This window comes from Psittacula echo (genome assembly GCF_963264785.1).
Source record: "Psittacula echo genome assembly, chromosome: 6".
NCBI classification, from domain to species: Eukaryota; Metazoa; Chordata; class Aves; order Psittaciformes; family Psittacidae; genus Psittacula; species Psittacula echo.
The window spans coordinates 41006643-41025376 of record NC_137743.1 but is presented as its reverse complement, the minus strand read 5'-3'; the positions used below and the strand labels follow the sequence as shown (position 1 = coordinate 41025376).

At 42.5% G+C, this 18734-nt stretch overlaps 1 protein-coding gene across 4 annotated transcripts in view; it reads right to left on the bottom strand.

Annotated features, from left to right (window-relative positions):
- Positions 1 to 9835: 9835 nt before the first annotated feature.
- GALNT13 (polypeptide N-acetylgalactosaminyltransferase 13) overlaps positions 9836 to 18734 on the bottom strand; it is a gene marked incomplete at its 3' end in the record, with an annotated part of 135421 nt that continues 126522 nt past the window's right edge. For 2 of the 4 annotated variants that reach the window (XM_080621673.1, XM_080621674.1), the window contains one exon: positions 9836 to 9976. In XM_080621673.1, coding sequence (XP_080477799.1) covers positions 9836 to 9976 — 141 coding nt within the window. Of the gene's footprint in view, positions 9977 to 13720; positions 13907 to 16139; positions 16170 to 18734 lie in introns of those variants that run through there. The other 2 variants (XM_080621671.1, XM_080621672.1) reach the window with 2 other exon arrangements.

Genomic DNA, 18734 nt, shown 5'->3' with positions numbered 1-18734 from the left:
TATGCAGTTTAACCATGACAAGTGCAAGGTCCTACACCTGGGTTGAAGCAATCCCAGGCACAGCTACAGGTTGGGCAGAGAAGAGATTCAGAGCAGCCCTGCAGAGAAGGACTTGGGGGTGTTGGTCGATGAGAAAATGAACATGAGCCAGCTTCAGTGTGCGCTCACAGCCCAGAAAGCCAACCGTATCCTGGGCTGCATCAAAAGGAGCGTGACCAGCAGGTCAAAGGAGGTGATCCTGCCCCTCTGCTCTGCTCTTGTGAGACCTCACTTGGAGTATTGTGTGCAGTTCTGGTGTCCTCAACATAAAATGGACATGGAACCGTTGGAACAAGTCCAGAGGAGGGCCACGAGGATGATCAGGGGACTGGAGCACCTCCCGTATGGAGACAGGCTGAGAAAGTTGGGGCTGTTCAGCCTGCAGAAGAGAAGGGTGCGTGGAGACCTCATAGCAGCCTTCCAGTATCTGAAGGGGGCCTACAAGGATGCGGGGGAGGGACTATTCATCAGGGACTGTAGTGACAGGACAAAGGGTAATGGGTTCAAACTTAAACAGGGGAAGTTTAGATTGGATATAAGGAAGAAGTTCTTTACTGTGAGGGTGGTGAGGCACTGGAATGGGTTGCCCAGGGAGGTTGTGAATGCTTCATCCTTGGCGGTGTTCAAGGGCAGGTTGGATGAGGCCTTGGGTGACATGGTTTAGTGTGGGGTGTCCCTGCCCATGGCAGGGGGGTTGGAACTAGATGATCTTAAGGTCCTTTCCAACCCTAACTATTCTATGATTCTATGATTCTAAATGAGCTGAAAACCACACCCAGGGCCACTGTGCCCCTGCCTTTCTCCAGGCACATTTCCTGAAGGCTTCAGGGATTATTATCACCAGCTCATCAGCAGAAATAGATGAAACACAGCGTGGCAACTGTGCCATAAACACTTTTCAGGTCCTCACGTGCCAGCCTGAAATCCACAGACAGATCATACAGATAGTATCTGCTCCTCTAATTGTGAGGGCTCTTACCAAAATTAGGACCTTAATATGCACAGGGCAGAACAAGTTACTGACATTTTGGTTTATAACTGAAGCCAGAAAATGGAAAAGTTATTTGAAATGCAATGTTCCCAGGCTGGAAGCTGAATTCCACTTTTCCTGCCAGCACTTCCTGTAAACATGTAAAACTTAAATACCTTTTGTGGCAAGAGAGAAAGGGCTTGGAAACAGCAAGAAATTTCTATTGACCCCGGAGTGACTCTCTTGTCACTTGTCGCTGACCTGTCACAGATTTATCACTGGTGATGTCCTGCTTACAGGAGTTTGTAGGAGCTCCCGGAACATGTTGTGGCTGTCTTTGGATAAATGCATTTCAGATCAGCAGGAAAGCCCACACAGGGCAGAGAGCATGGAAAGCACGCTGGAAAGAGGCACAGCTGGCGGTTTGCTGCCCATCTGGCTGCTCTGTCACCATGGCTCTGCTTTTCAAACGATTGTAGCTCCCCACTGGAGGCATAGAATCATATAATCATAGAATAGTTAGGGTTGGAAAGGACCTTAAGATCATCTAGTTCCAACCCCCCTGCCGTGGGCATTAAATTAAGCTCCCATGTTTACTTTGCTGCAGGCAGAACACAATATTTCACTGAGATCTACTTGCACAATGAAAGGATAATGGTTGAAGGAAGAACTCTGTATTAATGAAAGCTGACTTACAGAGCACCAATTTAATCCTTTCCAAGTATGACTCAAGCCCTGTGGCAGATACAACCCTGCAGACTATGAGGGTGATGCTATCAGGATAACAGCAGAGGAGAACTGAACTGTCCCTGTTCAATGCCTAAGATCTTCAAGCAGATGAAATATGTTATGTACGCAGGACCAAGACTATCATTCATGCATTCCTAGCACATGAAACACTCAATGTTACCCGCACTGGTGGGCACAAAGGGGCATATGGAATAGCTTCCTCCACAGAACCTGAGCGTCCTTTCTCTGCCATGTCTGTGTGTGCCCTTTCTCATTCCACCCTTAGGAGAGCCTCAGTCATTACATGAGTAGTCAATGTAAGTTCTGTACCAATGTACAACGTTCTGTACCTTTTAACAACCTGTCTTTGTGCCATCAACATAATGCCAACAGGCTAGGCAATTAAGTTCAGTTTTAATGACACCCTGCTATTCAGGGTGGCTGCAGGGGGCCCTCTGCATTCCCTGGAAGGAAAAACCCTTGCCCTTTCTCAGCAACTCACCTGATTTCCCAGTAGACGGAAGCCCAGCTGCCAACAAGCACCTTGCATCATGCCATCAGTGATACTGAGTGCCATTTGCTCTCCAAGAAAAGGATCTCATTTTCTCTGCTGGTTTCTTTGGAATTCAAAAACCAGCTAAAATTTATTTTTAAATCAGCTCTGCTCTCACTATCAGTGATATCCTCCCAGATCTCAGATACATCAGAAGGGACACCAAGTAATGCTTTCCCTTCATTACCTCCTACAGGTCCAAGGTCAAGACAGGTAATCCCATGGACTGCCCTAAATCAACAATCAGAGCTGGTTAGTTCTTCCCCAGTTTATCAGCTCCTAATGGTCCCAGGGTGAAGGCCACAGAGGTACACGTTATGCAGGAATGATGACCTGTGACACAGCCAGAACACAGCAGAGGAGACATAAGCAGCAGAGATACAAGCAGGCAGAGATACAAGCAGAGATACAAGCAGGACACCTCACCTCCTGCTCCCCCCGGTTCCTGGGCATCCCCTCCCCACCAGCCCTGCAGCTGCCTGCCTTGCAGACTCCAGGGTGCAGAGGAATTCAAACTGATGAAAATGCACCATGACACAAGTCACATGCAGGAGAACGTCAAGACAGGGTCCTTTAACATTTAATTCACTGGTTAACTTAAAAATAATTAACACTGTTCTTCTGTATGTACTGCAAACGGAATGACCTGGAAACAAATAAAGAAAATTATAAAGAAATAAAAAATACAGAATAATACCATTATATGTATTACTATATATATATAAAATAAAATAATAAAAAATACTAAAATAAAGAACCTTTTTGAAAAATGAAATAAAATGCAGTCTTCAAGTTGAGTTTATATTGATGTGATCTGCAATGTCAAATAATGGAAGCTTTGTAACTGTCAAGGGTAAACAAGCAACAGAAGTTTAATTAGCTCACAAACCTGAACTTCTTGTATCTGCTTTACTTCATATTTGGATGCCACACCTGAGGTTTCCCTGCTGCCTGACAACTGGAGACATCACCAGTAAGAGCCCTGAAAAAAACCTGTGGCTGATTACGTGAGTGTAGGTACTACAGGTACGGATGGAGCCACTCTGAGGCTCGTGTTCGGTTCCGTTTAAACTCACCTGGGCAACCGTCACCTCTGGAGCCATTTTGCCTATTTCCATTTATTATCTGCAATTACCTCATTTCAGCACACGTCAGCATTTTCAGGGTTTAGCTGACCAAAGTACATGGCTTCCGCACTGTGAGCGCAGCGAGGAGCAGGGTGAGCTGATGACAAATAAAATTATTAAACTAATCATTTATGACTTGATTTTACAGTCCCAAACTTGTGTCATCCAACAGGCTTGCAAACTGCCTGAATATGGATTTTAGGGTGGATCCCGCCAACTTTACTTGGCAAAAATACTTTGCAGCTCAGGTGTGAAGTGCAAGTTGGAGGGTTGGCAGCAGCGCCTGGGGGACGTGTCCTGCACCCCTGTGACACCCGGCAGGGCTTCATTTGAGGAGGTGACTCCCTAAAACCCTTAAACAGATGTCAAAAAAAGGAAAGAGATAAAATCATGTACAGATTTTAAGGAAAATCAGAAGTAGGCTGTTTCCCTCACTGCAATTTTTGCTCTATAATCAGTCCTGATTATTAACATTTCTGAGAAATGCAAAAAAAAAAAATACGTCTGCAATCTTTACTTATAAATAGATTATTTTATGATTCATTTAAATCATTCACATACTATAATTAACATGAGCTCTACGGTTAATTGCATCTTTGCAAAATAGTTTAATAATCAGAGCAGAAACTTGACAGTCATTTCTTTAATCGCACATACGCGATGAATGTTTTATATAAACTGCAGCTCATCAGAAACAGATACACAAACATGTATTTCTCTGAAGACAACCTGAAGCAAGTAAAGAGGGATAAAAAGGATATAATGTTTTTTCCTCTGTAGTTACATGAGCAAAGATGCTGCTTTGGTGGGGCAGAATCCTGTTAAACGTGACATTTACCAGCAGTACTTCTGTGAATCAGTCGATCGAAGTTCACTGCAGCAGCGGAGAAAGATGGATTATAAAACTTGTATAAAGTCATTATTATAACAAAAACCTTTATCATCTTTAACATTATCATGTCTTTTTCAGTTACTCTAAGATAACACAGATGAAGGGTACATTATTTTCTATCCCTTAAAACACTTGCCACTTAACTTTTTGTAAGGCGAGTAACAAAAAAGGCTGGATTTTGTCCAGCAACTGAAATGAACAGTAAAATCTGAAATAATTCACTATCGTTGCACTATTATTTGTGATAAAATTCCTTAGGAACCACTTGTACTACAGTGATGACATGAACTGATCTCTCCCTCTCAGTCTCCTGAGGGTTAACTTTCATTTATGCTCATAAATGCTTTGGTTTTAAAATACTGTCCTTCCTCCCTTCTTACCAGAATTTATCCACTTCAAGATTAGAGATAAGACTTAAAAGAAGGAAAATCCTCCCATCACTGAAATAAGACTAAAGCTCCATTTCTGGAACCATGTATTATTTATAATATATAGCCTTTTATTACATTGCATATTAAGATATATCTAATGTCATTAATAAAATTAATTTTATAAATAACTAAACTAAAAAAATATATAAAAATATTACTAAATTAAATTATTAGATACAATATATTTAGATTAATATATTTATTATATTTTTGTTTGGTTTTTATATATGTAGTATCATAGTCTCCTTACAGCTCCAGTACCGTGCAGCCTTGTTACCTGAGGGATGAGCAGTATCACAAACCAGTCATGATGCCTGCACAATGTGGCCATCCAACCTTGTCTGCTTGCTGCAGGGAGGTCTGGAGCAGCATTTATATGCAGGAAATTACTTCTTTCCCATCGAATTATTATTTTTAACACCATACCGATGGTTCATGCAGCATATGGGCAATATCCACCACAGTAGTGTGAAGACTAGAGGTTCAGGTGTGAGGTGCAGACCCCAGTGTGCCTCCTTGGACTCTACGTGACGCGTAGCTGAACTCACTTTTCCTGCCTGACAGTGTTTCCCAGGGGATGGCTGGAAAATGGAGCCTTAAGCTTCAGCTGGGGAACAGCTGCAGGTAGCTGCATTGGCCCAGCCACGGTCTGTGTACAGCCACCTCCACATCCCTTGCTTTACCATACAAAAAATAAGTACATCTAGAAAAAGGCAAATGCACCAGAAGAAAACTAAACCAGTATATTTTAATTCTACAAAAATGTATAAATATTTAAATGTACAGCAAAGAGTACCAGTTTACCATTTGATAACTGTTACAACATTTAAAATGTGTAATTCTTTATCCACAATCTGCTTTTATAAATTTAATTCAAATCTGTGTTCCCAGCACTTATTCAGGAGCCTTTGCAAGCATATTCTCCAAACCACTGCACCTCAGTCTCATCCTGCTTTGGAAAACACCAAGCAGAATTCCAGCATTTTTCAGATAAAGTTTGTAGTATCTCAGAGCACTGTGGCCTTGTTGCAAGGCCCTGCTTACCGAGCTGTCCTGAATATGTGCTCACAGAGGAAAAAGAAAATAAAATGGGGGTGGCCACATACTGGAGCAATGGTTCTGGCTGGATGTGATTGATTACGAGTCGGCATGGACACGGAAAGCCACACAAGCATTGTAACACATTGCTGGTGTTCATCCAAAACACCACTGGACCAGATCACAGCTCGTTGTTAGTAGCAGGCTACATGTGGTGTAGCCTCACCCACAGTGTGAGCCACAGGGATGCAGGCAGGCTATCAGCTCCCCCAAAAAAGCACAAATGTCCCGGGTAGGCTGTAACATTCACCAGCGCCGCCCAACTCATTTTTAAATCTCCAAATTGTTCCACTCTGTTTAACAGCTCTGGCCTTTGGAGGATCACCATGTCAGGCTCTGCCCAGCACCCCCTGAGATGCAGCCTATGGTGTAGGATCTGAGGAGATCTCCAATTACAAATTAAAAACTAAAATCAGAACACAGAGTTTTGCAACTTCTCTTCACAGCGCTATTCCTATTAGAGCACAACAAATAGATAAAATCCTCCCAGCAACCAGCGTATATGCATCAGCAGAAAAACCCACCTAGGTCAATGGATCCAAATGCCCATTTCAGTTTGGGGGTTATTCCTGGGTCTCCTCACCCCCATGGATTGCCAGGAAGTGCCGGGAGATAAAAAGGACTGTAGTTCTGTACAGTATTTATGGTTCAACTTACTCCTCAAAGCGGTCAGTTTGCTGATGCCACCCAGCATTACAGCTCACTCCCATTTCGTCATGTCTTATAACCACAAAAACTGGCAACACTTTTCAATGAAAACAATAAATATTCAGCATTTGTAAGGTTCTTTATATTTTTAAACACAGTGTGCAAATCAAAGTTAATCCTCCCGACACCTTTCTGAGATATTTTATAAATGGGGAAACAAAGACCAAGTGATGTGTTTCTGTGGTCATTTGTGGGTACTGAACTTCAGATACACACCGACCAAGGCAACCAAACAAGCTATTTTAAATTATCTTAGCCCAAATCACCTGCCAAGGCAACACCTGAGTCCAGTGGCAGGAGGAAGGGCAGAAGCCCAAGCACAGTAACTTACATTCATTCTCTAAACCCCATCATTTATCATCTCCAATGCCATATCAGCATTTAAGGCACCTCCACCATCACCCCCTCGCTCGCTGTACATGAGGCTTTGCCTGAAATTCATGTGCAGTGAGACTCGTGGGGTTTCTGTATCCTTATCCAGGAGGGACAGAAGTTGAATAGCTTATTTCAGCGCTTTCCTCTAGGTCTGAGCACAGTTTCTAGGCAGCAGGCCACCCTGCTAGTGTGCTGAGGACCTACAGCAACAGGCCTGCTCTGGTCACGAGGGATGTGTGCACTTGCTCCTAAATAAGTATAATCCAACACAAAGGCATCTCCCTTCTTCCCCAAGCAGGGACACAGCAGTGCAGGCACCAACCATCCCAAACACTGCAAGCTTGCTATCTTGGTCAAGGGATTATAAACTTTAGAAGAATAATAACCTTTATAATAATTCTAAGGAGAAAAATATTATTTTCTTTATCCATTTTTGAGACTGTGCCTAAAGGCTACACACTTGCACACTGATTGCACTTTGTCATCACCCTCCAGCTATGATGCCAAGAAAACCCTGGGATCTGAACAGGCACTGAAGGGTATTCGGAGAGTAGGAGAGCTGGGCTTGTTTAGCCTGGAGAAGACTCCAGAAGACCTTACAGCAGCTGCCAGTACCTAAAGGGGCTGACGAGAAAGCTGGAGAGGGAATTTTAACATGGGTTTGTAGAGATAAGACAAGGGGGAATAGCTTTAAACTGACAGAGGGGATCTTCAGATTAGATAATTAGGAAGAAGTTCTTCCCTGTGAGGGTGGTGAGGCACTGGCACAAGTTGCCCAGAGAGGCTGTGGCTGCCCCATCCCTCTAAGTGTTCAAGGCCAGGTGGGATGGGGCTTTGAGCAACCCAGTCTAGTGGAAGGTGTTGCTTCCCTTGGCAGAATGTTGGAACTGTATGAGCTGTAAGGTCCTGTCCAACCCAAATGATCCTATGATTCTGTGATTCTATGACTTGTCAGCCTTTGCCCCCCAAAACTGGGGGTATTTCCAAATTACCACCAGAGCCTGCTGTCCTCTCTCAGTGCTCATGGATGCTGCAGGACCTTCCACAGTGCTTCCTTCTGCTAAACCATGCAGGAGCCAAGAGCCCATATACATGACCTACCAGCAAAAGTGGCTGTGCAGATGGCAAAGCCCTTGGAAAGGAGATAAGGATACAACTTATTTTTGTCTGCATGGAGACTGGGGGTTAAATTTGTTTGTGATGTTCTCATGCTCTTTCAAGGAAGGAGAATTATGGCCACCTCCTGTTTTGCTAGCTTTTAAGCCATATCATGTACTTCTCTAGTGACCTGAAGATGAGAACTGGAACTATTTGACCCTACTTCGAGCAGGAATGCTGGACTAGATGAGCTTCCAGTCTGAGTTAACCCATGACACCCTAGCTCCTATGCATGCACAACAATCACTTTTTCAATTTAACAAAGTGTATTGAGAAAATATGGATGATCTATAAATTTATAGTAGGTACATATATGACACTATTAATCCATAGCAACCAGAGCATTATACAGAAAATACTGTCATTTTGAATGAACTAGTGCATAAACAGAGCTTTTGAGGAGTTTTGAGTGAAATAATGGGATGCCATTTCACTACTTACCTGTGCTGAAGTTACCTCACAGCTGCTGGCCTGTGATTTAGGTCTCTTGAACCCTTTAGACAATAAGAAATTACAGAGTATTGCCAAAACCCAGCCCAGCCCATCACACAGCAGATGCGTTTTGGGGAGTGCGTTCTGCTGGAGGCAGCAAAGGAAGCATCAACAGTACATATAGGAAATGTCATCCGTACATATGGGACCCTTCCCTACACCCACATGGCCTGGCACGGCACCAGGTCCTGCGATGCTCCCGACATAACTGTGTGCCATCAGCACATTTTTAATAACCACGCTAATGAAATTATTAAGCCACAAAATTATTAAAAATATAAATAAGCATCTGTCATTGCTATCAAAGCAAGAACATCTGGAGCCAGAACTGGGAATCAATCCAGTTTTATCCTCTGTGCGTAGGGGATCCAAAGATGAGGCTCTTGTCTGTGCCTTAGACAGGATGTGGGTATATAGTAATGCTCAAGGGTAGCAGCTAGGGACCAACTCTCAGTCTCCAGCAGTCTCAGAGGGCCAGGTTTTGGAACCTCCATCTGCAACCCCCTTGCAGCTCCCAAGTGTCAGCCCCAGCCACTTGTCTTCCCACTGCAGGACAGTTCCACCTGTGCTGATCAGAGTTACCCCCGTGCATCAGTCCTTCTTAACATTGTTTGTGTCTTTTGTTGCTGCCTCATCTGATTTAATTTCAATTTCTGAGTGCAGTCTTTGCTCAGTTTTGTTGCTTTTCCAAACACCAGATCCCATTTTTTTCCCTGAAAAAAACACAAAGCTGAGAGCCTGGCAACTTTGCCGCTCAGTGTGGTTCTTCACCAAGTCACTTTCAACACGAGAGAACAGAAAATGCCTGCCATGTGTTGCCAAGAAAGACCAGAACCAATACATCCAGCCCAGGAGATGTCTGTCAGGATGGTTCCCAATGCTGTTTAGTGTTATAAGGCATTTTATACTGGGTCACTTCTCTGTAGTGGTGTGTGACACAGAAAATACCCTCCATCCCAACCTCTTTGACATAGGGTTCATAGAGGTTTCTCTGGAACACTTTTTGAGCAGATTTGTGCTGGTAACAGCACATATTTTGACATTTATAGGCTCAGATGAGCTTCTTTTGAACAGTCACAGGTTTTGAAGGGGCATGTGGAGACCTGCTGCATCAAGGAACCCTGCCCTGTGACTTTGCTCTGTCAGCTGGAATTTGGAGAGGGCTTCAGCACCACTGGCCTCAGCAAGGAGGATGGGAGGAGAAGAAGGAGAAGGAAGAGAATAAGAAGAGATCCTGTACGATGCAGTGGGTCTGCGCTGACTTCAGGCACCCAAGGTCATGTTGCGCAGCAGCCACTGCTGGGAACGGCTGTCACTGCACTCCCTCATGGTGGGAACCATCTTGTCCTCCTCTGACGGCTCATCCAGACACTGGTTGCTGTTGACATGCCTCAGGGTGAGTTTCTGCAACAGAGAAGAGTGAGAGCTGCAGCAAGATAATTACTGCTGAAAAACAGTAATTGCATTTTCAGTCTTATTTCAACCTTATTCTAGCCACTACACAAGTCACGCCACCAGTACTCATCCCTGGCCATCACCTGTACAGCTCTACAAAACCCGTACCACGCTATGGGGTGCCCAGCTCACCTGCTCATGCATGGCCAGGAAACCCGAAGAGCGAGCACGTCTGTTGAACCCAGCAACAAATAAATGCAACAGAAAAGCACAAAATAAGTGCAAGGAAGTATTATTTCAAAGCAACGGTATTCTGGATTAAGGATTTTAGCCTCCAACAACCTGAACACCTGTGCATTTCAAACCAGTGCACCAGTTCAGAAATAATTACTAATGGCAACACATTTGCTAAGTATTATGTGAACAATGGCAACATGCAGGTGAAAACTCTTCTGTTTCCAATATATTTTTTCTTCTTTGTGACACCCTACCACATGACACTGTATTTCTGAGGGATGAGAGAGTCAGAAGGGGACGACAGAAAATAGAACTTAGTTTGAAGAAATAAATCATCTTCCATTCAAAAGCATTGGGAGAACATGTCCATGAAGACATCCAGGGCAGTTAAACATGAAGTTGTGTACTCAGATAAAACAAGAGAGGTACATATGCAGCTGAGCAGCAGGTGTTGTGTCACTCCTCTGGGGTTGACCTGGGGGTTTTACACACAAAATCACAGCAATTAAGCACACACCTTAAGCGCCTCTGCTCAGAAATGTTGCATTTACAAATTTACTATTACCCAAAAGGTCTTCCAGTTCCTGAAAAAAAAACCACCTCAATTAAATCTGCATAATATGCAAATCTGCTCATGCACCTGGATACACTTGAAGTCCACAGTGGCATATCTGTGACAGAGCTGTGTAGCCCATATAGTGACACATGCAGGAGCCAGGACAGCACAATGGTGCAGGGCAGTTGTGGTCTCCGTTCAGCTCAGGATGGAGCTGAAACAATGCGTCAGGGCTGGGGACCACCTCGCCATATCCCCATGTGCCAGCCCAGAGTTCCGCCCTCCCCAGGCAGAGTGCACAGCCTGGCTCCCAGATAGGTTTGCTACAACCAAGCCCTGCACAATGCAATTGCCAGACACTGCACTTGCAGTCATCCATGGCCTTTCAAGCTCAATACCAACTTAATATTTTGGCAGTAAACGTCTGTGTTTGCTGCTGCACCTGACTCAAAATGTCATCATTTTGGCGTTTGTTTAGTTTTAGGGCAGGGCAGGTCCTGCACCAGCTCCACTACCCCATGGGATTATATGGAGTCTGTTCACAGAATAACAGATTGATTTGGGTTGGAAGGACCTTAAAGACCAGGGACACCTTCTACTAGACCAGGTTGCTCAAAGGCCCATCCAACCTGGCCTTGAACACTGTCAGGGATGGGGCAGCCACAGCTTCTCTGGGCAACCTGTGCAAGTGCCCCACCACCCTCACAGGGAAGAACTTCTTCCTAATATCTATTCTAAATCTCCCCTCTGTCAGTTTAAAGCCATTCCCCTTGTCCCATTCATACAGGTCCTTTTAAAAAGCCCCTCTCCAGCTTTCTTGTTGGCCCACTTTAAGCACTGGAATCTGCTCTAAGGTCTCCCTAGAGCCTCCTTCTCCAAGCTGAAGAAGCCCAGCTCTCTCAGCTTGTCTTCATAGGAGAGGTGCTCCAGCCCTTGGAGCATTTTGTAGCCTCCTCTGGACTCGCTCCAACAGGTTCCCTGAGTCAAGCAACCTAACACAGGTAGCTTAATGGCTCCAGGTAAAGTGGTCGAACAAGATCTGAGCTGTTGCACAGCAGCTCCAAGGGATTATAACCCTGCCACAACCAGAACAACCAAGGGAACTGGCGATTTCATGACTGAAATTTTGTTTGCAGACCCTGCACTGGAGCAGAAACCAATTTTATGTCAAACACCATGTAAAGGAATAACTAGGAGAACAAGGGTGGAGGGTAAAAGCCTGCAGCCTCCTGGAGGAGGGAGAAAGGATGAATCAAACCCACAACAGCAGAGCCCAACCCAAAGTCTTGGAGCAGCAGCAGTATTGCAGCAATATTGTGTTATATATTATTTATATATACTATAAACAATGCTACTGGAACTGAAGTTACGGAAATTAGTTGTTTTAACAACTGGTGTCTCTGATGCACCACACAGTACTAATTTGTGTATCTTTGTATGAAAAAAAAGACTCCTGTCTGTTTTTTCAATTAAGCCGCTGGGAAATGCTAACAGTGCCGATGTGGTATTATTATCCTAACATATACCTGTGCTATTGCACTGTATAATTTCAGTTCATACTGGATTGCCATGTCACATATTAACACTCCAAACTTGTATTATAAATGCTCTTTCAATAGCTTGCCTCTGGAGATTTGCCTCAACTTAAAACAAACTATTACACAATTCTCAAAGAAAGCCTGCAGATATTATAACAAATCACCAAGGGGCCATACGATATGCATTCAGTGATGAATATAAGGCATTTTTTCCTCTAATTACAAGAGGAAAGAATTAGTAGTGCTAACAGAAGTAGCTTGTTTACTAAATAGCACTGCTCAAAGCATCACTGATCTTCACTTATATTGTTTTAAGTGCAATTAAACTGCTATCATTTTCTACTATAACCAGAAATGCAAACAAGTCTAAAAATGCTGCTGTTGCCTCCATCAGCTGTTCCCTTTTATTCAGTGAATAATTTCATGCTAGATTACCATATCATTGGGATTTTCAACCCTTCTCATAAATTTTTTCTTTCTGTGTTCTATCGTTATTTATGCTATTACAAAAAAGGTCTCATTTGCTTGGAAAACAATTAATTACTAGGCAATGTGATACTCATACAAGCCAGCCTAAAATGTTTATTTTACACAAACGTGAGAACACATGCATGGGTACAGAGCTGCCTGTACAGCTGTGCAGATGCTCAGTGGTTTCCTGCTTACCAAATGCATGCAAATAGTAGCTCTGATGAGTGAGGACTCTGCACATGTTATGGCAAACAATGAAGCTGAAACTCCGCATCACCTGCTGAGATGCTGCTGGCTACAGTTGTTAGGGGTCTGCCACTAACAAGAGAGGCTTCCACCTGATTTCAGCAGGATGCACTCAGACAGGAAGGTGACATTGACTGAGGAGGAGATGACAAATGAGAGGAAACCCCGCCTGTATCCCTGCACATGTGCTGCCCCATCAGCATTCCCTATATTACCCAGCTGTCTAGGAACTAGACAACTACCAACTGTCTAGGAAAGAACAGTAGTTGGCACAATATTTTGATTCCTTCGGTGACTAATATTTTAAAATTATCTGTTGATCTTTTAAAATTATCTCTGACTAATATCTCTAGGACTGAATTACTTAAAATTGGGAATTTTCAAGATGAAGATTTCTGAAAAATATTATGCAGTTAGCATAATTTCTATGTCTTAGAATAGGAACCAAACCTTCAGCTGTCGCCAACAGTAACAAGCACATTGACATCAATAGATCAAGGTAGTTGAATTGATCTAAAGTTAGTTAAAATTAATAATAACTAACATTAACCATACATACTATTGCATATCTATATAAGCATCTGTGAAAACAAGAAAGAAATTCAGCTGAGTTTAATAGGCAGAGAACAGACAAGTGATTTTCTGGGAATAGCTTAAAGCATCACATGCTATATTTGCTTTTTAATACCAACCTCCAACCGTTTCTTAAAGGAAATAGTCAGTGGGGCTGTAAAAAATTTTTCTAAAGACTTCCAGCCTCGTGTAGTTTCTTAGAATCCACATTTGTGAGGGGCTGCCATCGCAAGCCTCCACCGTGGGACCACGGGTGCCATCCTCTATCCTGCTTACTGTCAGGCATGACTGGGTGATTATATGAAGAAATGTATGGGTCTGCATAACAGAAAAATGGCAAAAGTAAACAAAACCAGCAAAGACAATGACAAACAAAGGAAAAAGTAACAGACTGTTTGATTAGACATCCACAGCGGTGAACCAGATAAAGCTAAGGGCACTCCGATGGGAATTACTAATGGGTAATTGTGCCTGTGAGCACACCAGTGCCAAATCATAAGGAAATTGTGCTACCTTACACAGCCATAACACACACATAAATGCTAAAATGCTCATATTCTATATATATATAACGTATATATAATGTATATATAACTAAGTTTTAGTTTCACAAAAAAATGTTCTCACTGCTTTGCTTTGAGGGATCGGTCCACTTGAGACCTGTTTATTTTACATTTTGCCATTTAGACCGAGTATGCCTCTGAACCCTCCCCCCCATACTTGCTGCCTAGCTGCAATCATGATTTCCCATTGCACAGCAAGATTTGGGCAGAGATGATGTTTCTACTGCAGTAATAACCTGTACTAACCATCCTGAAGCCTACTCAAGCATTACTAAATTAAAAATATAATGAATTAAACATTTACATAAAGGGAAATAAGAATTTCTTTTGTCAAGTATGATTTCAGCTCTTCTTTTACCAGTCAGGTAGACAGAGTTAGAGGGCAGCTTTTATTTTCCTAAATCTTGCCCTAGGCTGTGACAGCCAGATCATGGCAGGTGCCCAGGGCTGGTGCTGCTTGGGGATGCTCCTCCTGCATCCTGGCCCCAGCTGCTGTTCCCTCACCCTCTCCTGCTCTGCGATTTTGGCTTGGTAAGGGAAAAAGTAACGTATGTATAAAGAAGCCACTAAAAATACCGAGAATGAATGTCCTTATAATGTCACTTTGAGTAACCAGCGCAAACATCACTGCTTGGTTTTGTTTCATTGTGTATTATTGCTTCATCTTCACTTCTGGCTACAATTCTTTTAAGGGAATACAGAGGTACATAAATAAATTACTTCAAAAAGTCACAAGCTGTCTATATTGCACATTTATATTACAGTAAATGCCTAAATTTAGTAGATTTTTCACATAGGCATAAAAAGTATAAGCATTAATTTGATAATCTGACCAGACTCTTCTTTCTGGTACATGGTACAGCAAGTTGAACTTGTGTACATCAGCAAGGCTGCACTGACTTGAGAAAAGCTGTAGTATTGAAAGAATGAAATCATTTGTCCTCTCCACTCATTTTATTAAACACTACTTTCTAAGAAGGTAATTTAAAAAAATAAAAAAAAAACCTGCAATGTTTTCCTTCCTGATTTTTTAAGCACTAAGGACTTTCAATTACATAGTAAAAAGACTGCAGTTTATAGGACTAGTTAAATTATAATAACCTCCCATGGTAGAAGTTAGTAATAAGACTGCAATTTATAGGACTATTCAAGCTATTAGCCATAGTCTCTTCTGGTAGAAGTTAGTTTGACTACACCAAATCCAGCTGGTCCCATAACTTTAAGAAGATAAACAGTCACAATCTGCAATTGTTTGAAAGATGCAGACCAGCAGATGTGACACTGATAATGCAACGTGTATTTACATCATTTGTGAATAAAAAATGGACAAGAAATAAGCCAGCTGTTCCCAGACATTGTGTCCATGTGCTCACGTGCTTAGCAGCCATCAATCTTGACACCATAGATTGATGTTCCCTGCTTTTCTCTACTCATAGAATCAAGGCATGGTTTGGGCTGGAAGGGACCTTAAAGCTCATCCAGTTCCAAACCCCTGCCATGGGCAGGGGCACGTTCCACTGGTCCAGGTTGCTCAAAGCCCCATCCAGCCTGGCCTTAATTCCAAGGATGGGGCAGCCACAGCTTCTCTGGGCAACCTGTGCCAGGGCCTCAGCACCCTCACAGGGAAGAACTTCTTCCTAATATCTAATCTAAACCTACATTCTTTCAGTTTAAAACCCTTCCCTATTGTCCTATCCCTACATGCCAGCATCCTCTTGTGCACACCAACATCAGCATCTGCCTTTCATCAAATCACTTTTCTGACATGATACCTCTGAGTTATCACTCTGACACATATATTCCATAGAAAACATTGGCAGCCTGATACCGTGTACTGACTACCTGAATAAATGATGTTTGGCATGTATCAGCAATATCTATGCAAAGGTACTAGGACACATGACTTTAACACAACACTGTTAGAGAAGCAAGCAAGAGATGCGCTATTCTAGGGTTTGATGCACGGGTTGCAGTTTTGCCAAACTTACCTCAAAGCTATATTCCCATTTACCAACATACTGGTGAAAGGGGGGAAAAAAAGAATAAAGGAAATTGGAATCAAACAGGGACTCGAGAAACTGTTTTTTGTAAAGACCTCAGCTCTTTGTGAATGTCAATTCAACATCTCTCCATGGACAAATACTGCATCGAGCGACAAATAACAGTAATTGCGCAAGATCAAATCCTGACATCATCCATGCATGAGGAAATGAAACTATTTTCTACCAGATGTGACATATTTACAGCATTATTTTTCCACCGGGTTCATTCATGTGTGTTACATGTCATAAGATTTCAGCACACTTTACATACTAAATTTGCTGGGATGCCACAGGGAAACATAAGAGGAGTCACCAGGGACATCAGCACAAACCTGGACCTGATGGATCTATCTGGCAGCTCCCTGTCACTCCTGCACAAATATCTCCAGCAAGACCAGTGCCCCAGTAGAGAGGCAAACTAAACAAACAGCTACATAGCAAAACTGGTAAAACATGTTTCATTAGACAAGCAAGACCAGACGCTGAGGGAGAAACTCTGGCTCCAGCCCATCCTCACTCCCAGATCTTTTCCTGCTGACCTGCCACCTTGTTTCCCACCCCTATTCCAAAGCAAACAGTTTTAATGGATTATAAATATGCTATAAAACACACACTGACAGGAAGCCTTTGAAAGCTGGGAAACGTCTAACTTGGCACATCCCCTTGACACAGCTGATTTATAGAGCTGCCCTTGCAAGGTAATGGGCAGCTTGAGAAAGGGCCAGGAATCTTAGTGTGTTTTTCAAGAAGCATGAAAGGAAAGCATCAAAATTCAATAATGGAAGGCAATGGATTTTAAAAAAAAAAAAAAAGAGAAGAAAAAAAAATTCCTGCCAAGATGTTGAAACATTCAGTAAAAGAGATGTTTAAAAATGCTGTAAACTACTTCTGCCTCAAGTGTTAAAAGCCATTTTGCATTAGAAATGGAGACTGCTGCACAGACTTGGCTACCCTTCCTGGAAACAGCTTGCTGGGGGGATATGCAGGCTGAAATTCAGTGCTGTTGTTTCTCCTGGTGACAGCAGGTTTCTTTATTTAGTGTTCCCTTAAATCCAGACTATACTATTAATATTTTGTGCATATAAAGGCTTCTTTTCAGATTATATAGATATGAGTATCATACAATCAAAGAATGGTTTGGGTTGGAAGGGATGTTAAAGCTCACCTAGTTCTAACCTTCCATTAGACCAGGTATCAAAAATAATTTATCCCATTGGGTTAAGAAAAACATGCTGCTCACTGAAAACCGCCTTGCAGGAAAAATGAATGGAATAGAAGCTTTAGGCAACCCTGTACAACCTATGGGTCAGATCTATCAGCCCCAGAGCCGCAACCAGTGTGTGCTATGCTTCTGTCAAACTGAAAAACAGAATTATGGAAAAATCTGTTTGAAAGCAAAACCCCCCACTTTCTGATTGCAAATGATTTCGTTTCAGCATGGAGTTCCATTTTATGCAGATATTAAAAGCGAATGCTTCATTTGAATACATAATTCAGGGCTTTGCAAAAAAAAAATAAAATTCAACTTGCTTTTTAAGGTGCATGTAAAATATTCTCCATATTGCAAACAAGACAAACAAGCAAGCGAGCAACAGGTCACTCACAAAAAGTTCACTGAATAGCTTTACTTCTTACACCAACCCTCTCAATCAGCAAATTAGGATTTTATAGGTGTACCCGGCACTCAGGCTGGGTACTGCCAAGTTCTATGCCACTAAGCAGAAAGTTCATAAAACTAATTATTAAGAGGTGTTTTCTGGAGAAAGATGCAAGAATAATTTAGTGCTCTGACTGTTCATCTAGTTACATGACATGACACTAATACCTGCAAATACCAACTTAAATGTTTGCTTTCTTCAAGGTGAGAGCAACCATTTGGGAACTGTAACATTCCCTTCTGTGAGATGTAATTTATCAGCCTGTCTCCATAGGAGAGGTGCTCCAGCCTGCGGAGCATCTTCATGGCCCTTCTCTGGACTTGATCCAACAGGTCCATGTCCTTCTTGTTTTGGGGGTCCCAGATCATAAATACCAATACTGCCATCAAGGAGAAGTTTGCAAGCTGAAGTCTGGAAGTTCACAGACTAAAACTGGTAACAAAAATATTCCTGTCACTAAACAGAAATGTTTGTGGAACAAATAGCAAAGCCGTTGTCTTGGAGGTTCCTTATATAAGAAATGGTGTATTTGTTTTTTATGAGCTCCATCTAATGGTTGATTCTGGTTTTACACAGCTCCTTAGAAACTTTCCATTGTGGATCTCTTACGCTAAGCTTAAGAGAAAAAAACCAGCATGTTTCCAATGCTAAAATTAAAGAAGAACATATACGGTAGAAAGAAATTTAGCTTTCCATGCAGAAAGGTGAAACCAGCTGTTTCTATGAACACACTGGAAGTACTTTTTAGACTTCATGCCTTTTAGTATACCAGTATTTTTTCAGCTTTCCAGTATTTTTCTCCCATTGCAGCCAAGGAAATACACCAATGCCAATCTGGGATTTCTAAGCAGAGAGTAGCAGAGCCACATAAGCACAGACCATG